Source organism: Talpa occidentalis, unplaced genomic scaffold (assembly GCF_014898055.3).
Source record: "Talpa occidentalis isolate TD23 unplaced genomic scaffold, MPIMG_talOcc4v2.1 talOcc4.2, whole genome shotgun sequence".
In the NCBI taxonomy this organism is placed as follows: domain Eukaryota; kingdom Metazoa; phylum Chordata; class Mammalia; order Eulipotyphla; family Talpidae; genus Talpa; species Talpa occidentalis.
In genome coordinates, this window is record NW_023602073.1 from 137,492,405 (window position 1) to 137,514,991 (window position 22,587).

The window sequence follows — 22,587 nt, forward strand, 5'->3', positions numbered from 1 at the left end:
CATTTGTTTCTCAGAGATTTTTTTAACCACTCCTTTTAAGTCTAAATATTGAAGTCTAGAATATTCTGGAAATTTAAATAGACAAAAATAACTGTTCTGCTGTTCAAGCTGACTATTCAACAATACTTAAATATAGGGAGATAGTAAGACGAATTTATGTTGATTGTGAAAGTTATTATTTAGGAGAGCATGCTATAGGTCAGTTTATCTTGAAGTTCATCTTACCAGAAAGTTCAATGAGCTTACTTTGTAAATTTTATGTATGTTTATTTGAGAGAAAGTGAGTGTTGCTATTGATATTGTTACTAAAAGATGGAGATGCTATCACAAGGAAGAATATGCATTTCTATCTTAATCAACAGTTTACCTTGATTGATGTTTTTTTCCTGCCTTTCTGTTTCCATGGACAGTCATCAAACAGCTACATAGGATAGGAGGGGTCCCCAGGAATAAGAGCCAACAGTGTTTAGCTGGAGATCCATCTAACCTGCGTGGGCAGTGTCTGCTCTCTGTCCATCAAGACCATTGCCCTGGTCTTGCCTCTTCTCATCCCTGTATTTCTGATCCATGGCTTACATTGGCGTTCAAGTCTGTCCGTATCCTTATTTTGGACAGTTACTTCTGGACATATCCTTTTGGATGTATCCTTCTGGACAGTTACTATCTCTTGTTAACTCTGTCTTGTAGCAGGACCTCGTATTCGGCCTCTCCTTTCCATTCTGAAAGTCTAACGATATTTCAGCCATTATGGAAGCCCCCTTATTCTCTGTTTAGGGTAGTCCTTAAAATCCTGCTGTCTTCCTGTAGATATGTTTGAGGAGGTGCCAATTTCCAGGCAGTAGAAAATGTCCCATCTTAAAGATGAACCACCAGATTCAGAAATGATGAAGTATCTAAGATGTTACTTATCTTCAGTTTGTTGGTTTTTTTAAGGAACACAGTAAATTATTCTTATTTCCTCATAACTTAAAGCTGTTTTTCTTCTAATTATCCTCCCTATTTCTCTTGAGGACAATTAAATGAAACACTGTCTTGGGATTTTACATAACTAAATTTATGTTAAAGAAAAACTTATTTTAGGGCCTCCCCAGTGGTGCAGCGGGTTGAGTGCAGCAGTGAAGCTGTCCGCAGTCTCTGCAGTGTGGGTTCAATTCCCGGCCAGCCAGGGAGATACTCACATGGCGCGACAGACCTCTCCTATCTAGCCCACTGCTCCCCTCAGCAATGTTTACTGTCCATCTGCCTGTTCTGCTCTCCGCTCTGAATCTGGTGAATTCTCTCACCCTCCCATGCATCTGGCCTGTACCCCAGTTTGTATATAAATAAAATAAATCTCTCCCAAAAAAGTGGAAAAATTGTTTCTTCAGTTATCTTGAGATATATATATGTATACACACACACACACACACACACACACACACATATATATATATATATATATATATATATATATATAAAGGTTTACAAATATATTAAAATTCAAAAGTAACCCAAACTACTGGGTCACTTATTAATTGCTGAATAACTATTTTCTTCTTTTGAAAAGTAGCAGGGAATTGGGAAGGAAGTTGGGAAAATATTTTTTTTTACACTGTTTAGATTTTGGGGTAGCCACCCTTTGGATGGTGGTGCGTTCAGTTGACTATAAAGACTGTAGAGCTGGTCAGGTCTCCAACCAAATATTCCCTTTTTTTTTTTTAAATCACAGAACTGACTCCTGAGGAGAGAGCCCAAAAGATTGCCAAAGCCATGCGTAAACAGTCTTCTGAGGTCAAAGAGAAGTGGGAAAGTCTTAATGCTGTTACTAGCAACTGGCAAAAGCAAGTGGACAAGGCGTTGGAGAAGCTCAGAGACCTCCAGGGCGCGATGGACGACCTGGATGCTGATATGAAGGAAGCGGAGGCCGTGAGGAATGGGTGGAAGCCTGTGGGGGATTTGCTCATCGACTCACTGCAGGATCACATCGAAAAAACCATGGTCAGCATCACTGCCTTAGAGAAAGCATATAAGATCTCTTATTTATTTATTTATTTATTCTTTAACATTTTATTTCCATTTTTATTTAATTTATGGATCACCTTTTATAATTTGTCATTTATTGATTGCCATTTATTGATTGCCTTTTTTTAATTGACTGCTTTTTTTTAAAGATTTATTTATTTATGCAGACAAGAGCTGGGGTACAGGCCAGAGGTGTGGGGGTAAGGATTCACCAGAGACAGAGTGGAGAGCAGAACAGGCGGATCCACTGAAATATACTGCTGAGTGGAGCAGTGGGCGAGACAGGAAAGGTCTGCGGCACCATGTGGGTCACCTCCCTGGCCGGGATCGAACTCATGCAGCAGTGGCTTTAATTGCTTCATAGTGCTGAGGCTTAATCCCTTGAACCACCAGGGAGGCCCTAATGAACTCCTTTTTAGAGCAACTTTAGGGTCACTGCAAAATTGAGCAGAAAATAAAGAGATGTCCCATATTGCCTGTGTCCCCACATATGCATAGCCGCCCCCATGTTCTGTATCCCCCACCAGATTGGTACCTTGTTACAATCAATGAACCTACATTCATACAATATTATCACCCAGAGTTCATAGATTTAAGGTTCATCCTTGTGCATTCTGCGAATTTGAACAAGTTTTTAATGATGTGTATGATTTATGATTAAATATAACACAAATACAGAGAGCCGCATGTATAAATTGCCAAACCCTTACAACCCCCACCCAAATCAAGATACAGAAGTTTTCCAGTTTTCACCATCAGAACCTCTTCCTCTGAATAAGGATGAATGTCATGTTTACAATAATTTGCTGTTATTTTTCTTTATATTTTTTCATGTAACTCTGAATCCCTAAACAATATAGATTAATTTTATCTGCTTTTGAGATATTTTAAGGTTCCTCTTAATTTCCATAATTTCCCCTCTATCCTGTGTTTGTTTTCTTTGCAATATTTTTGTTGAAGACACTACATTGGTTGTTTTGTAGCATTTCTCACAGCCTGGATGGATTGATATCCACCTGGCATAGCTTGGCAGTCTTCACTAGTCTCTGTATTTTCTGTAAATTGATAGTTAGATGCAGAGATTTGATGAAAAACACACTGTTTTACTGGGAAATCTCATCCACAATTATATCTCATTGTTGGAATATATTAATGAAACATTAATTTAGCTATAAATTCTGTTTGTAGTCAGGAATTGCTCAGATAGATAGGATACTCACTTTTAATTCCCACATTCTAGAAGATATCCAGGAAAAAAAATCTATGTAGTAATAGACACAAATAGCAAGTTTATGGTGTGGCAAGTTTTGTTTTAGCATAATAAGCTAAATACTAGGTGATCATGAATAAAATCAAAGAAAAACCTGTGAAAAATCAGACAGTATCTGTCATGAATAGGTTTTCAATTACGAAAGACGTTTGTTTTTGTGCAAGGAACACTTCCCCCTTTGTGTGCATGTGACTGAATAGAAAAAAGAAAGACTAAGACTAAAAATATTTAGGCCAATCATGTATATAAATTTATGTCTGTGTAGACATCAGAATTATAATAGCTAACATTTATTGAGGCTTACCGTATGCCAAGAACTATTCTTAGCCAGTTCACATGGATTTCTCTTTTAATCTCTACACCAACCCAACAAGAGAAATATTTTTATTATGCCCATTTTACAAATAATGAAGCTGCAGATTTTGCTCAAGCCCACACAGTGGGTAAGTGGTTGAGTTTTTGTGATTTCTTTCTTGCTCTTCTCTTTCATCGTAGGGATCTCCTGCATACTAACATAATTAAGCACAAGGTTAGCCAACTATTTGTATTCAAAATTTTAAAAATTGAATATTAAATTTTAAGCTTAACACATTGTATTAAAAGTTATTGGTATCTGCCATTTGATTATAAATATACTTAACTTTCCAGCAAGTCTATGAATGAAATAAAACTTCTTCCTAGAGCTTATGTCCTCGAAACTATTTCAATGATGCATCTAACTTTAAAATAACCAACTGAAAATATATCCCTTTAGCATAGGTTGAGCCCTTCTTGTATTGATGGTTCTTAAATATTGATAATCTTTAAGTCAGTAGTTTTCAAGACAGTCTGTTCTTTAGGACTGCAAAAATTGCCTCTTGGTTGGAGCAAGAATTTGCCTATTTGTATTTGAAAGTATCAGTTTTTTAATACAGGATTAATGGTGTTGGGACGAAATGAAAAGTCGTATCTGGGGTTAATAAAGGCCTAACAGTTAGGGAGTTGTTAATCCTATTTGACTAAAGAGATTGCCCACCTTTGCATGCAAATCCTTTTGTTCAAATCTTGCTCAAATGGAAACCTACAAAAAACACAATTATTATTTAAGAGGAAAAAAAAATAACTGTGGAAAAAATAATACAAAATTGTTTTTAACATCTTATTAGGGAAAAAGAAAATGAAAACATAAGCCTCATTAAACCAAATAAGGTAGATTCAAAATCTGAGATTTGTTTTTATATGTTCCTCTAACGTATGCCCCAATTCTACTGAAGCTAGAGGCAAATGAAAATAAGTACAGATTATTGATAAATATTATTAAATATGCCAGAGCAACTAGAAAACAAAATCTTTGAGCATAATCAAATAATTTTAATTCCCTAAAATTACCCTTAATCATCCTTATTTGCAAAATACATACCTTCTGGCAGGAGAAAGGTGTGGGATTTGCATCTGCCAACAGGCTGCCAGTCATCACCTTTAATTCCAGCAGATGTTTCTGTTTTTATAGCAAGGGAGATGACATAGAATTTTATTCTCCCACAGCAAAGTGCAGCAAAACATGATAAATTGGTTCTTTATACTAGAACACAAGGCAGATCTGAAACCATTTTCAAACTCGCTTCGTTTCAAGTCCCTTAATTTGGAAGCTCCTAGGAAACAAAAGAAACTTTATTAATAGAAGATTCTTTGTTACCATAAAACACCTGTTCACAAAAACAAAAGCAAAGTCCAAAAGTCATGTTCATCAAAGCTCTTTTAATGTTTTCACCTGTTGCTTGTAAGAGGAAAAAATAAAACTTCCTTTTTGTTCTAGACGATAAAAAAAAACTTAAGTTATAATTAAACAAGAAAAAGCCTGGACCATCTTTTGAAACAAAACTAATTATTTAAATTCTATAAATCTGTGAACTTTTTCTAGCATTTCATCTTTAATCTTTTATACTTCCAAAATATGAAGTTATTGATTTTAAAAGCTGATTAAAACACTCAAATCCTCTAACATCCCTGAGGAAAGAATATTAATGTATAATGTTAAAATCACAACTAAACACCTTGAAGTCAAGCTCTGTAGTTATTCTCATACTGAAATGAGGAAACCAGGCCTCTTCAAAGTCCAAACTGAACAGTTCCTTTTTACCCACACTACGTCACGCTTCTCTTGGTCCCATGCTTCCATCTTAATTATTAAAACCAGACTAGGAACGCCTCTGTTTATAAATGCTCTTCCCATTAAACTGTGTTTGTGCATCTGTCTATATGTACACAATCTGTCATCCATGAAGACTGACCATCTGCAGCCATGGAGAAAAAATTATTACAATTCTAAACTCTTTTGCCTTCCCTTGTGTGGTGATTTGCATGTCTTTGTAATTGTCCCTTTTTCTACCCAATTTTGATTTTTTTTAAAAAAAAACTCATGGATTTTTTTTTAAAGATTTATTTATTTATTTATAAAAGCACTGGGTACAGTTAGAAGCACAGGAGGGTGAGAGAATTCACCAGAGTCAGAACGGAGAGCAGAGCAGGCAGACTGACGAAGTACACTGCTGAGGGGAGCAGCGGGTGGCAGAAGAGGTCTGCGCGCCATGTGAGACCCTCTCCCGGCAGCCGGGGATCGAAGGGGCGCAGCAGAGGCTACGGGCAGCTTCGCGGCCCAGCGCTCAACCACTGAGCCACCAGGGGAGGCCCAAAATAGTTATATTCTTAATATGATTTTGATGTTTTTCTACCATACTGATTATCTTTAGCCTATATATGTTATTTAAGGGAGAGTTGTATAGAATAGACAAGTTTTAGAAGAAAGAAGGTTAAAGATGCTTTTTGATTAAAAATGTTTTTTTGAAGTAACATTGCACAATAACATTATATACATCTCATTTGAAAATCAACATACTACATTAAATACACTGCTAAAAGTTCAAATTTCACCTTCACCATACCATTGAAGAGGCTTTTTATAATAAACCTAAGGAGGAAGCAATATTTTAATAAAACTTCATACTTTTCAAATTACTTTGATATGTGTTATTTCTCTTACAAAATTTGCTGTAGTAGAAAAGGGAAAGAAAGGGGGAGCTCATACATATATACTACTCTCTTTAAGGGTGAGGATTCTAGAAATGGCAAAACCTAAAAATTGATGTTAATAGCATGTTCACAAAATAATATGCTCACAAAATAATAATAGTATGTTCACAAAATGTTAATATTATGTTCACAAAATAGTAGGTTCACAAAACCCATTACCTGTAATTGCAGTTTGGTATATGATTAACTCTAATTTTGACGTACTAAAGAATCAAGAACATATTATTCTCTTCTAGCATCCCAGTTCTGTTCCCAGTTGTATGTTGTCTTGATCTTATCTCAAATATAGTTGTTAGGGCTTTGTTAATAGAAATGAATCTGTCCCTTTTTATTGTAAACCTTGTGCTGAATGCTGGGAAGCATCTGTTCTCAAGTTTATATGCTACATGAGCAACAGCCAGAATATGGTTGCATAAAATCCCAAACTCTGAGAAAGAATGATATTTACAACATACCACAACTGGTTTGTATGGCACCAATCAAAATGGAACTGACTGTAAATCCTGATTGGTGAGTCCAGACCTGTGTTTGTGGAAAGTCTTGGTTGGACTGGAAATGGCAAAATGAATGCTGGGGAGCACCTGGGGACCTCCAGCCAATTCCATTGAGGGAAAGGCCTCCAGGAAATGGTCCCTGAAGTGAGATGAACAGGTGGGACTCCTGAATTGACTCTTCAAGTATCAATGGGTTCTAGGCAAAGGCTTTGAAAAATGGAACATGGATACAGATGCAGGTGGAATTACATGGAGAATGGAGAAAACAGTGTTTTCACTATTCTGATTGCTCCTGTGGGACATGTTACTGTTATTGGCTCAAACTATTTTTTTTTTTGCTTTATTTTCCCCCTCTTCACATGTATTTCCTCACCCTCCCACCCCCCCTTACCTCTTGCCAGCAGTATTTTGTCTCAGTCACTTCTTTTTTGTATAAACCCTACTTTTCCTGCCCCACCTATCACCATGGACAGTGATCGTAGATGATATTGAAAGTGACAGACCTTACCTCTGTAGGATGTAATAGGCATGGGTTTTGTGGTTAGGAAAGTTGTTTTTACTGGCCTAAAAATTCTAACTTAATTTTAAATGGAAAGTGTCCAAGTTATTGCACCAGGTGAATAAATATTAAGGCAGTCATCTGAAGGAAGGAAATATGAACAAAAATTAAAGATAGAATCAAGATTTGAAATGATTAAACTGGATAACGATGGCCAACATTTTCCAGACTGAATTACATTTATTGAAAAATTTGAAGGAAATGCATAATCATCCAAATAAGTTTGCCTTACAATTTTTCTCTTCATGCACCTAGCTAGATTCTCAGGGTTGTAAAGGATGGCTCTTTGGCTGATGATCCTGCTCACTAAAGACAGGAGTCAAGTCTGTTCTTGAATGAGGCAATGTCCTCAATGGTCTTTCAGCTGACATGGACATTTTCTTTGAAGGCAAGTTCAAAATAATGTCTTTTGTTCTTTGCTGATGACATCATTTTTGTACCTTTTTTTAGGCATTTAGAGAAGAAATTGCACCAATCAACTTAAAAGTTAAAACAGTGAATGATTTATCCAGCCAGCTGTCTCCACTTGACCTGCACCCATCTCTGAAGATGTCTCGCCAGCTGGATGACCTCAATATGCGATGGAAACTCTTGCAGGTAGTGCTTATTCCTTGCCATGGTGCAGGCTGACACTTCAGTGGGTCTTTAAACCTTTCCTCACCATTCTGCCGCACACCATTTTCTCTTTATGGACTGTTTAATAATGAATATATAGTATATGACATCATCAAGACTTTGTCTTTCATATCTCAAACCCAAAAGCTACATTGATTTATGAATAAAGATTTGAATGTATTTTTTGCTGAACTATTCATACGATAGTTGTAAAAAATTGCCAGAAATCAAAGAAATCACAGCAATGAAAACTCCTGTAAGTCACAGAGATGTTTTTCCTATAGTGGTTCACAAGGGGTAATTTTTCTCCCTTTAATCATGTGTTTATTTGCTTAGAAAATTTAAGAACATCTTCATCCTTCTTCCAATTGCTTGGAACTTAAGTATCTTGTTCATTTTTTTCCAACTACTGCACTTATACAATTGTGGTATTCACCTTAGCTCTTACTTCCTAGCTGCCCCAGTGCTGTTGTTTTAATGACTAGATCTTATTTGCTGGTTTCAGAGTTAGTAAAGCCAACCCAGGAAGAACCCTGTGAAGCATTACTGGGTGTCAGCATTGCAAACCACTACAACAGGCATTAATGATTTTCAAACGATCTTTAAGGAGCTTTGTCACATTCAGTGCCCAGTTCCTAGGAGTCTTAATAGTCCTGAAAACCAACAGGATGATTTGATTGGATGATGGGAAAAATAATTCTTCTAGTTACTTCCTACATTTTGTGCCTGAAATGTCATGTTTAATAAGTATATAATTTTGAGGTGGCATAGAAAAACATTTCATTTTAAAACTATAGTATTTTATAGTAAATAGGCTCCCTGAATTAATTCAGACATTGAAACACACAGATGGTTCATATTTTCTTCATGAAATTAAGGTAAGAAGTAAGTGCATCATGTCAGACAATCTCTCCTGTCTTTGAAGAGAGTGTCAGTAACATGGGATTATGAACCACACTCTATTCAACTCATATGTGCTTTTCCAAGTGACTGGAAGACAATGTTTGGTCTTTGCTCTTTTTTTTCTTCTGCTCCATTTCCCCAATTCATATTTTCCTGTATACTTATTCCTGCATCCCACTTTGATTTGCTTCCCATCCTATTTATGTTGTCACCATCGCCAAAGATTAGAAGTCAGGGACAAAGTTATGCTTTGAAAACTATGTGCATTCTATCATCCTTATCTCAGAGCCTGGTAATTGTTACAATTCAGGTGTTTGTTGCTGGCTGAATCACAGGCTGGGGATGGGGGGCGGTGGGGGGTGGGGGGGAAATCTGTGCTGGTAGCAGTGTTGTTATATTTCAGGAGGAGTGGCTTCTTTTCTCATCCTGAACATAAAGTGTTGCATTTGAATGCTTTTTGGCCTTAACAAAGGAAGTACTTGCTAATGCAATTTAAATAGCTAACCAAGAGAAACTGGAGCTGCCCAGTGAGCATGAGATGTGCAAATTTCATTTAAAGGCAGTGGAAAATAAGATGGGTGATCTAAGCGGAACTGCAGACTAACATTGCATGGACCAAGACTAGGAAAGCAAATAGCGATGTCGGTAGACCATGTGCCGTTGTTACTTGACTGTCCCCAGATTAAGATGATCAGTCATAAACTTCGAGAAAAACAAGATCGTCCATACTCATATGTCTTACATCTGGCTGTTCATTTGTCTGTCTGTCTGTTTAGCTAGCTAGCTAGCTATCATCATCAATCTATTAATTTTTTCCCTTGGGGTCTTTTAGACTTTTTTTCATTTGTTCTCTGTAGCACGTTTTCCCTCCTTCCTTTCAAATGAGAGATGAGCAGCCACTGATCCCAAGACCACATCTTGATTTTAAGTGCTTCAGCTCTTTATAGCTTTTGCGGCAGCAAGAGGAGTGGTCTAAGTATAGATTTTGGCACCAGCCCAGCCACATATACTTTATGTTCCTTGACCTCTTTGTGTCAAGAGCCTCATCCAAAATGGTGGTAATAATAAATAATGCTTGTCCAACATGGTTGTTGCGAAAATTAGATGAATTCATACATATAAATTGCTGAGAAAACTGTTGTTAGCAGGACCAGGTTATTAAAGGCATTGCTTTGAGATTAATGTCTTGTGTGTGTGTATGTACAGGTATCTGTGGACGATCGCCTTAAACAGCTTCAGGAAGCCCATAGAGATTTTGGACCATCCTCTCAGCATTTTCTTTCTAGTAAGTACCAATAAACTTGACTGATCTCATTAACTGGATGAACCAGCATATTCATTCACTCAAGAAGTCATCTTCTTTGGTATTGATATATTTATTTTTATTAGAAAAAAGTGGAAAGGGGAGTATTAACATTAATGACAATATTGTTTATTGGTTATTATATGTATTTATCTGGTCACAATTATAAATCTTTGAAGTCGAGCAAAAAGTGAATCTGTCTTTAGCTGTGATTTTTCACTAAGTCATCTGCTCTGATAACCAGTACAGAATGTTATCATTGCTGTATCATAGGCAAAGACTTTTGCACAATAAATCATTTTTGTAAAATCGTTTTTTGTATGCAAAGATTTTAAATTAATTTTTCCACTTAAAAGTGATTATTAGTTTTAATGCACCTACAAGAAAAAAAAATTCCCACAAATCATTAAATGAAAGAATCTTGGTTTTTAGACACTCTGTCATCATACTTAGCTTTTATTCTGGCCAAGTGTTGCAATTTAGCCAAACCTCATATTAGATTTTTATGTGATATTCTCCACCTGAACATTTTAATTTTATGGACTGTTCATGAGATATTGAATAAATTGAGTTCATACAGCTGAAGAAATGAAAGAATGTAAGATTCATAGTCACCCAGATTGAGATTAAAATAGTAATTCTACTTTTTACCACACTTGTTAATCCCTAACAAATAATTTATTTATTTTAAATATACTGTAGTAACACTTATTTCCTCTAATTGCTTGGAAAATTAAATGAAAAAACATCAAAATCTTAGGCAACTAACTCAACTTTTGCCACAAATCCTTAATTTATTTCCTTTTATTTTTTTTGGCAAACATATGTAAAAAAAGCCATTTGTTTAATTCAATTTAAGTGAAGTTTAAAACTTAAGGTAAAGCTAATTTCTCAATTATGATGACTTCTTTGTATCTATCATCATAGAAAAAAAAGTAGGTTAAAACTGAATTAAAACCATGTCTTCCAACAGGTTCATTATAGTGATATTTTCTCTGTTCTTCTGTCAAGAATGATCATCTTTTTTACCTTAATTCAAGGGTAGGCTTTTTTTCCTGTTACAATTTCTAGAAAAGTAATCCGTCATCTCCTGTATGTCTTCAGTGCTCAGTTCTCTCTCTCTCCCTTCATTGCTTTCCCTTTCTCCTCTGTTCCTCCTTTACGTTTCCTCCTAACTCTTCCCCCTTGTCTCTTTCTCTCTCCCTTAACTGCCTTTCTTACCCCCTTTCTAAGTTTGATACCATCCTATTAACAAGGTAATTAGGTTTGTAGTATACTTATCAAGTGTGACTTACTCCAGTTCTTAAACTTCATTTTACAGAATATGAAGCTATGTTTTAAAACCAAATTAAGGAGGTCTTTAGCTGATAATTGAGACTCTAACAGTTCTGTCAGATTAGTTATCTGTTAGTACTGATGGGAGCTTGCACTCGCACCTAGCAGCCATCTTCCATAGTAAAACTCAAAATCAATGTTCCTTAGGAAATGAAGCATTGTAAAGTTCAAACACACTTGGCGAAACTGAAGCACATAGCCTTTTATTGTCTAACAACGACAGTGCAGGATGTCAGAGTATTCAAAGCTAGAGAATTGCCAAAATGAATGATGACTTGTAAGCAAAATCCCAATTAATAAACTTAATAATTGTTTTCCCTTGGAACTGGGAGTCTCTGACTTTACTATATTTTTTGTACTTCAGCAATGGTTCTAAAAGCAGCCTGTTTAGTTAGGCACAAAATAAAAACTGACCAAAAGTGTTGGCCTGGTACCAACACTGAAATGAGATTGGCTGTTAATGTGAAATTTAATATACCTGGTTCCTGTTTTGATCCCCATTTTATACTTCTGTGGATGGAACTAAAAGTGCAGTGCTCAGCGTGCCCACATTTTATGAAAAGAATTGTTGGGTATTCTTGTATCTTTGACTCTTGAGGTCGCTTCTGAGTTCTGCCGTTTATTTACTGTCACTCATTGGACAATTTAATTTCACCTTTGAGTATTTAATTCCTCATCTATCCTATGGAATTTTATTTAATGTGAATCTTACTAGTTTCCTTATTATTATAAATAGATATATTGAAAGTGTTCCGCAGACTGTAGAATGCTATATATTTGTAAGGTGTAAAAAGACCAAAAATTCAGAAAAAAAAACATTGGTGATAACTGTAAAGTTTTATTTGAATTTGTTATTAGTTCCCTTAGCAAAATTCCTTAATAGCTCTAGATTCACATATATACTCTTCTTAAATAAGAGTTAAAATAATTGGTTTAATGTAGGAATAATATACTTTTATAAATAAGGAGTAACTGGAATTGTTAAAAATAAGTTCCACATAAAACATAAAATCTCAGTCATAGTGATCCCTGAGAGTAAAAGCAGGAAACTATTTTTTACTCATTTCATATGAAAACATTTGGCATTCTTCTGTCCATATAATTGCCTTGGTTCTTTACAAATTTTTGCCTATGTTTATTTTAATTCCCCTTTTTTTAACTTCATTTAATTGAATTTTTCTAAAAGCCATCTGTATGAAATAGTTTATTCCTGTGACTGTGAAATAAAGTAAAGAATGTTCTTACTGATAATGAAAAATAAAGTTTTGAGAAATCTAGTTTATAATCTGGATATACCGGTCAAAATTAATTTTTATTTTAGCTTAATTGAAAATCTATAGAGTACGGTTTCCAGATAGCACTAAGCTTTAAATTATGGTGATTATGAACTATAAAATTTGATTTTAAAGCATTTTTATCAATTGGTTCAATTAGTAGAGTTGACATTAGAAATTGTCCAGTGTTGTTTCTTGTTTCAAATGTTTCTTTAAAGCCATTCTTTGTTTGGCCTCGCAGATTTCATAATTATAGGAATCCAGCTCAAAAGCCAGAACTTGGAATTTGCTCTGAAGTGTGTTCACTTGCTGTGCCGTCAGGCCTAAGGCTGTGGGGTTAGCAGTGTTCCCAATAACCGCCTTTTGTTTCCTCAGCTTCGGTCCAGCTGCCTTGGCAAAGATCCATTTCACATAATAAAGTGCCCTATTACATCAAGTAAGTTGATTTTAATTCTCCTTTATGATATCAAGAAAATAAAGTTATGTTGATAACTTGAGGCTTTCCCCCATAACTTTTAATAAAGGAATTCAGTCCTATTATCCAAAGGAAACTACATAAATTTAATATTGGAAAGAAATTAGTTTAAAACCCAGAGTGATAGTTGTAATTTATTACCTAGGTCTATAGGTTTGTTGAGCTGATATTTTTTTTTTTAAATCAGAGATAAAAATGCCTGGGCAAAATGACAAAATTTCTGAATCCTCTTAAGGTAATGGTGTCTCTCTAAGGCATTGATTCTAACACCCTTTTATTTTTCCCAGAAAATCCACTTAGAAAATACTTACCCAGTTCTCATATGCCAGAAGAAAGTGTTTTATCATGGGAAAGTTAAATACTTTCAAGATTTTCTTTGGTTTACACAAATTATCTGCAACGTTCATTTAGCTCAAAGTCCTTCATCTTGTCAACTTGCTGGCCCCTCCTTTTTGTAAGCCGTGTCTTCTTGTGATGTACATTTTATAAATCTTGTAATTTACACTGATCTGAGTACAATGTGATCTTGGATTAGTCTCTGTGTCATCATAGGACAGAATGATAAAATAAAACTTTGTAACCATCGGGATGGGAATTGATAAAGGTGTTGATCCACAGGGTGATAATGTGATGAGAACTGTAGTTGACTCTACTTATGTGTAAGGTGAGATTGTCATGATTTCAAGAATAATGCACTCCTGGTGTCAGGGGAAGCCTCTGTTTTTTTTAACATATTTTTTGAGAATCAGTAGGTTTCTTTTTTTTGTTGTTGTTGAGATTTATTTTATTTATGCATACAAGAACTTGGATGCAGGCCAGAGGTGTGGGGGGATGAGAAGATTCAACAGAGACAGAGTGGGGAACAGAACAGGCAGATCTACTGAACTACCTGCTGAGGGAAGCAGCGGGTAAGACAGGAGAGGTCTGCTGTGCCATGTGGGTAGCTCCCTGGCTGGTCAGGATGGAACTCATGCTGCAGAGGCTGTGGAAAGCATCACAGTGCTGTGCTTAACCCCTTGTGCCAGCAGGGATGCCCCGTTGTATCCTTTCTAAAATAGCATGTGGCTCTCCACAATCCATGCCAGTGTCTCTCTTGGTGAAAAAATTGTGTGTGAACTCCATGTTTGTGAGACAGTATTTCCTTATGAAAGTTTTGTTGTAATCTGACTATTGTCCTCAGGGTAAAGAAAATTTCCATAACAAATGTAATAAGCAATATATGTTACATTGTCTTAAGAGAATTTAATGCTTTTTATCAGTGTACAATCAGTATGCTGAGTTGTGATTAATTTAAGGATAAAATAGCAAAGCAATCGGTGTCTAACTTGAGCAAAATTGATTGAAAATAAGTTAGAGGCTGGAAATTTGACATGCTTTTATTGAGCGATGTGGTAACCTGATCAAAGTTTAAAAACTTTGTTCCTTTTATATGTTTATTCCTCTTAATAGTAGTATTGTTATTGTTATTACTATCTTATTAGAGAATTTTAATTTGCTCTGTGAATATTACTTGATTTGAATACTGCAGATTTAGCTCTAAGTTTGATGCACTGCAGTGAGCAGAAGGACCAGACAAAGATGCCCACATTCTGACCCCCACAGGGGAATATATTAGTTTACAGGAAGACGAAGGATGGGGGCATATGCCTGGAGTACAGGCAGCCTCTAGGATCTGGAAAAGGCAAGGAACCTCCAGAAAGGAATGCAGCCCTACAAACCTTCATTTTAGCATAGAGAGATAATTTTGTTTATGGTAATTCTTTATAGCAGCAAAAAAAATTCATACATGTACTATACAAAATTCAGATGTCGATGGAAATTAGTTGAAATTTATTGATTCACTAAATTGACCTAGAATTCTGTATCATCTGATTTTTTAAAATGTAAATTGGATCAGGTAAGGCAGGTTTTTGTTTTCAAGAGTAAAGAAACTATGAAATCTCTTGCTTAATTGTGTTTATGCAAATGGTTATCCATGCCATTTGGCATTTAATCATCCTTAATTTTAGCATTTTATTAAAAGAAATTTTGGTATGTCTAGGTTTGTTTTTATTTGACTAAGAACTAAAGGGTCCAAGTCACAATTTCTCTAATTAAGCATGTTAAAATTTTTGTAGGCCTTGCAAAATTGTATCCATGCTTAGTCTATGAGTTCTTACTTGGCAGAGTAGTAGAATAAAAGCTAGTTTCTCTCACATTTCATTGACTCAAACATTATAACCAATATGTCAAAATATACATGCTATAGTGAAGACTGATATTTTTGATGATAGCACTGTAGCATCCTAAAATATCTTTGACATCATTAGTAGAAGTTTGGATTTTCTAAAGTAAATATGATTTTAGTATTCAGTCTTTAAAACATTTAAATATTTCAAAATCTGCCCATGTGTATAGAATGAATTCTCCTATTTTAGAAATCTTGTTGAACCAGACTCCTTCATTACTGCTTTCTTGTGTAAGGCAACAGTTTATTTGCTCATAAAGAAGAAACATCAATTTCTGGAGGTCGGGTTCTATAAGCCAGTATTTCCACATGAAGAATTGTTATGAAAACAAAATTTAATTTCCCAATAAATTAATAAGCAAGTAAATGATGAATGAAAAGACTTTTAATACACACTTCCCTTTGCATGACTGCACAACTAAGTAGAAGAAAAATGTTAAGAACAAATTTAGCAGGATTGCCATGCAGCCAGTTTCCTGGAGTATACCAGAACGTGTTCATTTGTACAAGAAAGTAATATTCAGGTAGAATATTACATGTTTTCAATATTTTAGTTTATAATTTTACATATTCTAATGTCAGAATATGTGAAGAATATGGCAAGGAGGGCCTCCCTGATGGCACAAGGGGTTAAGACACAACTTATGAAGCTATCTATAGCCACTACAAGTTTGATCCCTGGCCAGGGAGGTGACCCACATGGCGCAGCAGACCTCTCCTATCTCGCCTGCTGCTCTCCTCAGCAGTGTATTTCAGTCAATCTGTCTGTTCTGTTCCCTGCTCTGTCTCTGGGGAATCCTCTCACCCTGACACCTCTGGCCTGTACCCAAGTTCTTGTATGCATGAATAAATAAATCTTAAAAAAAAAAGACATGGCAAGGAGTATGGAAAAAATGAATTATTTTCATTAAATAGATTAGTATAAACTTACCTTCATGGCTCCCCAGTGGGGGCCTTTCTCCCTACACAATTCTTTCTTAATATGTTGAAGTGTGCTTTAGTGGTTCTATGCCTCATTTGTTTCTAAAAATGATAGTATAGATTGAGCTCTAAGAGTCTATGTAGTGTATGTCTCTCTATGTTAATATCTTAAATTGAAACTCATATCATTACATTTGCTGCTCTAAGGTGGACTTTCCCAAACTGATCTACGACTGATCTACATTCTCTGCCTTGTTCTAACTCCCCTTTATGAGTTGTTCTGAATCAAAATATTTCCTACTTTATTACATCTCCTTTCTGCTCTCCTTTTCTGTTCTTGTGTCTATTATGGATAATACTGCAGTTCTTCTTCAGACCCCCCTCTCACCTTCCAAGGGCACCCTCTATTGCCCTAATGCAGCAACGGTGTTGAAAGTTTATAGTTGCACTCGAAATCCAGGAGAGCAAATACTGTTTCATAAGCTGCATATACTTGTCTTGGCAAAACTAAGAGAGAATTAATGCTTCGTTCCTTAAAATTGTGGACTCAGTTTAGGTGATATAGATGAAAAACTCCTTCCCTGACTAGAACAGAGAGCTGTGGCAGTAATGTCCAGCTAAACAGGAAAGTCTAAGACAGATGCATCTTAACAATAAAATAAAAATGATGCTTTTTACCTTTAAAGGTCACAAAAAGCTCATCCTAGAGCACAGTTAATAGTGAAAGATAATACAGTCTCTGAAAGGCTTCTTATGGCCACCTTCACTTCTCTCACTATTTCTTAATCAGGATGAAAGATCATCTTTTGTTTCCAGATTTTTCAGTGGAGAAGGCCCCAGTTCTCCGTGGTTTGAGGGGCTAGGGAAGGAGGCAGAGTTGTGTGTGGGAATGGCACTCCATGAGTTCTGGACCAATCCAGATTTTACTAGAATAGATATTCTTCTGGGTGTATTGAGTGTCTGCAGGTTTATTCTCTCAGAACATCTCTTAGTGCCCTCCAGTCAAGTGTTAACTGTCCCTCCCTGTAGGCACACCCCCTTTGGGTCATTTATTCTACTACTTAAAAGCAAACGCAAACAAAACACATTAAAAAACTCTCCTACTGGGCCTCCCTGGTGGCTCAATGAGTTAACACACAACCTATGAAGCTCGCCGCAGACACTGCAGCATGAGTTTGATCCCTGGCCAGAGAGCTACCCATATGGTGCAGCAGACCTCTCCTGACTCGCCTGCTGCTCCCCTCAGAAGTGTATTTCAGTCAATCTGCCTGTTTGTTCCCCTACTCTGTCTCTGGTGAATCCTCTCACCCCCCACAACTCTGGCCTGTACCCCAGTTCTTGTATATATAAATAAATAAATCTTTAAAAAAAACCTCAAAACTATCCTACAGTAAATATTCCATAACCACACTCAGAATATTGCTATCTGTGTTTTGGGGTGTGCTGGAAGCTCTGTGTCTATAGAGCCCCTTACATGCTTGTGCCTTTGAAGCTGCTCAGGTGTGAAATTGTTTTAAGTTCATTTTATCATTGAGTCCAGCATATTTGTAGGTAGCCTGTGTTTACCTTTTCCTCTTTCTGCTTTGTGTCTTCATTATCAAGACTAGCGAATGGCATTTTTTCAGGCAGACACCATGATTTTACAATATCCGTTAAGAAGTGGAATCATGTATCTTATTTGGATTTTGAACAGTAAAGTTTATTTTTCTTGAAATATTGACACAAACTTTCTTAAGGTTTCCTTCTATTATTTATTCTTTTTTTAACTATTTATTTATTTATTTATTTATTTATTTATTTATTTATACAAGCACTGGGTACAGTCAGAAGTGCAAGAGGGTGAGAGAATTCACCAGAGCCAGAGCAGGGAGCAGAGCAGGCAGAAGGACCGAAGCACACCGCTGAGGGGAGCAGTGGGCGGCAGGAGAGGTCTGCTCGCCATGTGGGACACTCCAAATGTATAACCTTGGATTTTCTTCCTTTGAAGGTCGAGGAGGTAGTGGGCAGTGTTTGAATCGTTCAAGAAGTTAGATATATGTGACCTGAGAGACATACACTTGACTCCCTGCACAGCTTCCTCATCTACTTCTCACCCCCTTCCTGCCCCTTAACACACACAAACACACACACAAACACACGCGCGCACGCACACTCAAGAATCAAAGTTTACTTATGGGCATGCTCCCTGCATACTCTTCATATATTCTGATCCCAGATGAAACAGAGAGTGAGGAGATTATAAATTTCAAAAGGAGTATGTTACCTCTTAGATCTTTAAGAAGATAATGCTCAGATAAATCACATCACATCAGATTGCCAAAAGTTGTTTTTCCTCTTTATACTTTAGGCACCTGAATGCAAATTTGATTATTTGGGAGCTCCTAGTTGATTCCTATGTTTAGCTATCATAAGTATATGTTAAAGAGGGTGTTAGCAGAGCCTCTGTTTTACTTGTGTCAGCTTCATTCTGAAGATTCTATTTTTAACATAGCACTTCTCAGTTTCAACCATGCTGTATAACCTATTTGTGAAATTTATTGTCTCTTTGTTATTTGCCCCCATCTTGAGGAGAGGTCTGTGAGATGAAAATTGAAAAGTAGACGTTCCATTTGGCAACATGGATCTCTGATAATTTTAATAAAACCAGTTTGAGTGGGGGTGAAGCTGGAAACCAAATATGAGTGGGCTCAGCAGCATAGGACCTAGGGATTTGCAGTCCTCATTTGAGCATTTTTGTCTGAAAAGAGAAAAAGGGTGATTGCTAATAAAAAATGTAGATTCAAGGTAGGCATTTATGTGTGTGTGTGTGTGTGTGTGTGTGTGTGTGTGTGTGTGAAATCCTTAAACATTTATATTCTGAGAATAGCCTGTTGAAAGAGGAGTTGACAAGGCATCTTGTGATGCCTTCTTTGGGAAGATGGCCATTAAGTAGGAGGGGGGACAATTTTCAGTAGAAGGAAGAAAGCAAACAGTCCAAAAGATGAAGGGAAATTTATTGATTTGGTGATGGGGAGATGAAGACATTCTAATCTGGTGGTTTTCAGTTTTTCAATGAAGTGTGACATAAGTTAAACAATACTAAGACAAGGAGGGAAATAGACTTAGGTTTGGGGCAAAGACAGGGTGGTTGTAAATTGTTGTCTTGGGATCTGGGAAAGCCAAATTATTAGGAAATGTAGTGCAGTTGCCAGCAGTTGGACATTTGAGACTTGAAGTCAAATATTTAAAATAAAATCAGTATGTCTGTTGAGTGATTTTCCCCAGCTGCATCCATGCACAGCTGCTCAGGTCCAGAGAAGGCAAGTGATTGAGCTGATCCCAAACTTGGGTTTTGCCAGGAGTGAAATAGAAGCAAGGGAGATGAGGTTGTTTGTAATGATTATAATGATGGACCATGGACTCAAATTTAGATGGATTCATCAGAAATACTTTAAAATTTCAATCATGCAAGTATATTTTCATAGTAAGAACTCAGGATTGAAATCAGTCCATCTGGGTTCAAATTCCTTTTCTACTACTTATAAACTTTGTGACCTTGAACAAGATGTCTGCATGCCCTCTGTGCGAGTTTTCTTCAACTCTAAAATGGGGAGAATATTGGCACCTTGTGGAATCCCCAGCCCTCCTTATTCTCAGGGATATTGTCTTGGTGCCCACAGTTCCTGCTTGTCAGCTAGGCGTCAGGTCACGCAGGGAGCCTCTCACCAGGGCATAAACCCGGTATGAGGAACAAACTGGGAAATCAGTATCTGCTGAAACAGCAGGCAGATATTAGAATAGAGATAATATACTTGGCCAGCAGGAACAATGGAGCCCCCCAGGCAATAGCCCCTGGTCACTCCACCCCAGATTACCTCCCCAGTAATTGCTTCTGCCAAGCATGTACACTCCCTCCTTACTTGTCCCTTCCCCCCACCCCCCCACTTTGTACCTGATTACGATAAATACGAGACTACCTTTGGATGGGGCTGCACATTGCATCCCAGTGTAGCCCCTCTAGGCTTTTCGTTGCTCCACATGGATCCTGAGTAATCTTTCTCTCATCCCCTACCACTTCCAGTGCTGCCTGCCTGCCTATGAGGAGATGGCAAACAACTAATGCATAGAATTGTTAAGGTAGCTTGTTTACACATAGTGGTTAGAAGAGTACATGGTACTAATTGGGCTTCCAAGCTGCAGGTGTTACTCTAATGCATATTATGCAGCATGACGTAGTATGTTATCTTTCACTGAGCACAGCAGAAAAGTAATAGTTCTCTTTTTGCTATTTTCTTCTCCCAGAACCATGTACAAATTTTCCCTACATTGGTATTTTTCTTTTCTTTTTTCTTTTTTAAAGATTTATTTATTTATACAAGAACTGGGGTATAGGTCAGAGGTGTGGGAGGGTGAGAGGATTCACCAGAAACAGCAGGGAACAGAACAGGCAGAGTGATGAAATACTCTGCTGAGGGGAGCAGCGGGTGAGACAGGGAGGTCTGCCACACCATGTGGGACCCTCGCCGGCCAGCTGGGATCGAACCAGCACTGCAGAGGCTGTGGACAGCTTCATAGTGCTGCACTCAACCACCTGCACCACCAGGGGAAGCCCACCTACACTTGTATTTTAAGTTAGCCCATTCACTATTCATTTTTTTCCCTCTTACATGCTTTTATGATTATAATTGGAATTGAATGATAAATGGCAATACCACAAAATCCAGTTTTAAGCATACAGTTGGATAGATAAGTAACAAGTGGTGTGTTAGGCTAAGTGTCTGTTTTTGGACAAATTGATTAATGTCTCACCCTCTTTTAAGATTTTATAGAAAAAAGAGAGAACCATTCTGATAAGGACAATTGGATTTAGAAAGTATCTCCCTTAGAACAGTTGTTTACCCAGAAGTCAGTATCTTTTTAATCTCTCAAAAACAAATGTATTTTTTTGTTGGTTCATTATTTCATGTGTAGAACTCAAATATAGTCTCCTATATATTTCATAGAATCTTTGTTTCTATTTATTGGTGTAGAATCTTATTTGTGTTTTATTCTCTGTGGCTTATTAAAATACATTACAAATAATAGAAGAAACTACTTATCAATCTTACTGGTTTAATAATTTATTAAAGTCCATAATATACAGGTGCCACACGTTATCGCAACTGGGATGCTTAAGAGTATAGAGTCACTTTCAGTAATTATACAACAGCAGGTGTGAGCCAGGATTGCCCCAGGTGTCCCAGGGTAACTTTTAGAAATAGGTAATGGAGAGCTAATGCACAGCAATGCGATTACAGTCAACAATACTGTATTGTGCATTTCAAAGTTGCTAAGAGACCAGAGCTTAAATGTTCACATCCCCCCAAAATAATTATGAGATCTGATAGAAGTGTCAGCTAAAGCTACCCTAATAAGCTTGTAACGTGGAAATGTATCAGATCAGCAAGTGTATACTTTAAACTTACAATGATATGTCAATTGGATCTCAATTACAAAATAAGAATAAAAATTTTTAAATTTTTAAAACATCACACCCAAATATAAAAAGAACATGCACTAGATCTCATTTATCTCACTAATTAATAAGGGAACTGGTAAGAAGTTACAACAGACTTCAAAGAGAAGATAAAGTACTGCATCTTTACAGTGGCTGCTGAAATGAATTTACCAATAGTTACAGAGCTGACAAACTGGTCATTATCCACGAGACAATAATCGATTGCATTCCAGTGGACAGAATTTGTATTTCTGTGGACAAAAAATCATTTGCATTACTATCAGTTTTCTTCAATTTGCAGAGTTTAAAATAGCTCAAAGACAATTTAAACTACACAGGACAGCCACTAAATTTTTGCTCACATCAAAGACCTTCACAGTTTTCCCCTAAACAAGCAAAACTGGCAGAACTGGACCCCCTGGTTGTATGTCAGATAGTCTCACTGTACTTTGCTTCGTACATTTTAGACACAACTGTTAATTGCTCCTTTGTTAGGTTTTTCATTTTTCATTTTAATTTTCCTCACATTGCGCTCTCTGTTCTATTTAGTGATAAAATTACAACTTACTTTATAGTTTTTCAGACTGCTCAACACTAGTCATTCATCTTTTTTATTTGAGATTGGCTGCAACCTGAATTGTTGTTATTTTGGGGGAAATGCTCCC

The 22,587-nt window shown here is 36.6% G+C and overlaps 1 protein-coding gene across 1 annotated transcript in view; it reads left to right on the plus strand.

Moving 5' to 3' along the window:
- Nucleotides 1–22,587, plus strand: part of UTRN (utrophin) — a 473,527-nt gene that overhangs the window by 377,277 nt on the left and 73,663 nt on the right. The window contains exons 56-59 of the mRNA XM_054698162.1: nt 1,709–1,977; nt 7,844–7,990; nt 10,118–10,196; nt 13,199–13,259. Coding sequence (XP_054554137.1) covers nt 1,709–1,977; nt 7,844–7,990; nt 10,118–10,196; nt 13,199–13,259 — 556 coding nt within the window. The remainder of the gene's footprint in view (nt 1–1,708; nt 1,978–7,843; nt 7,991–10,117; nt 10,197–13,198; nt 13,260–22,587) is intronic.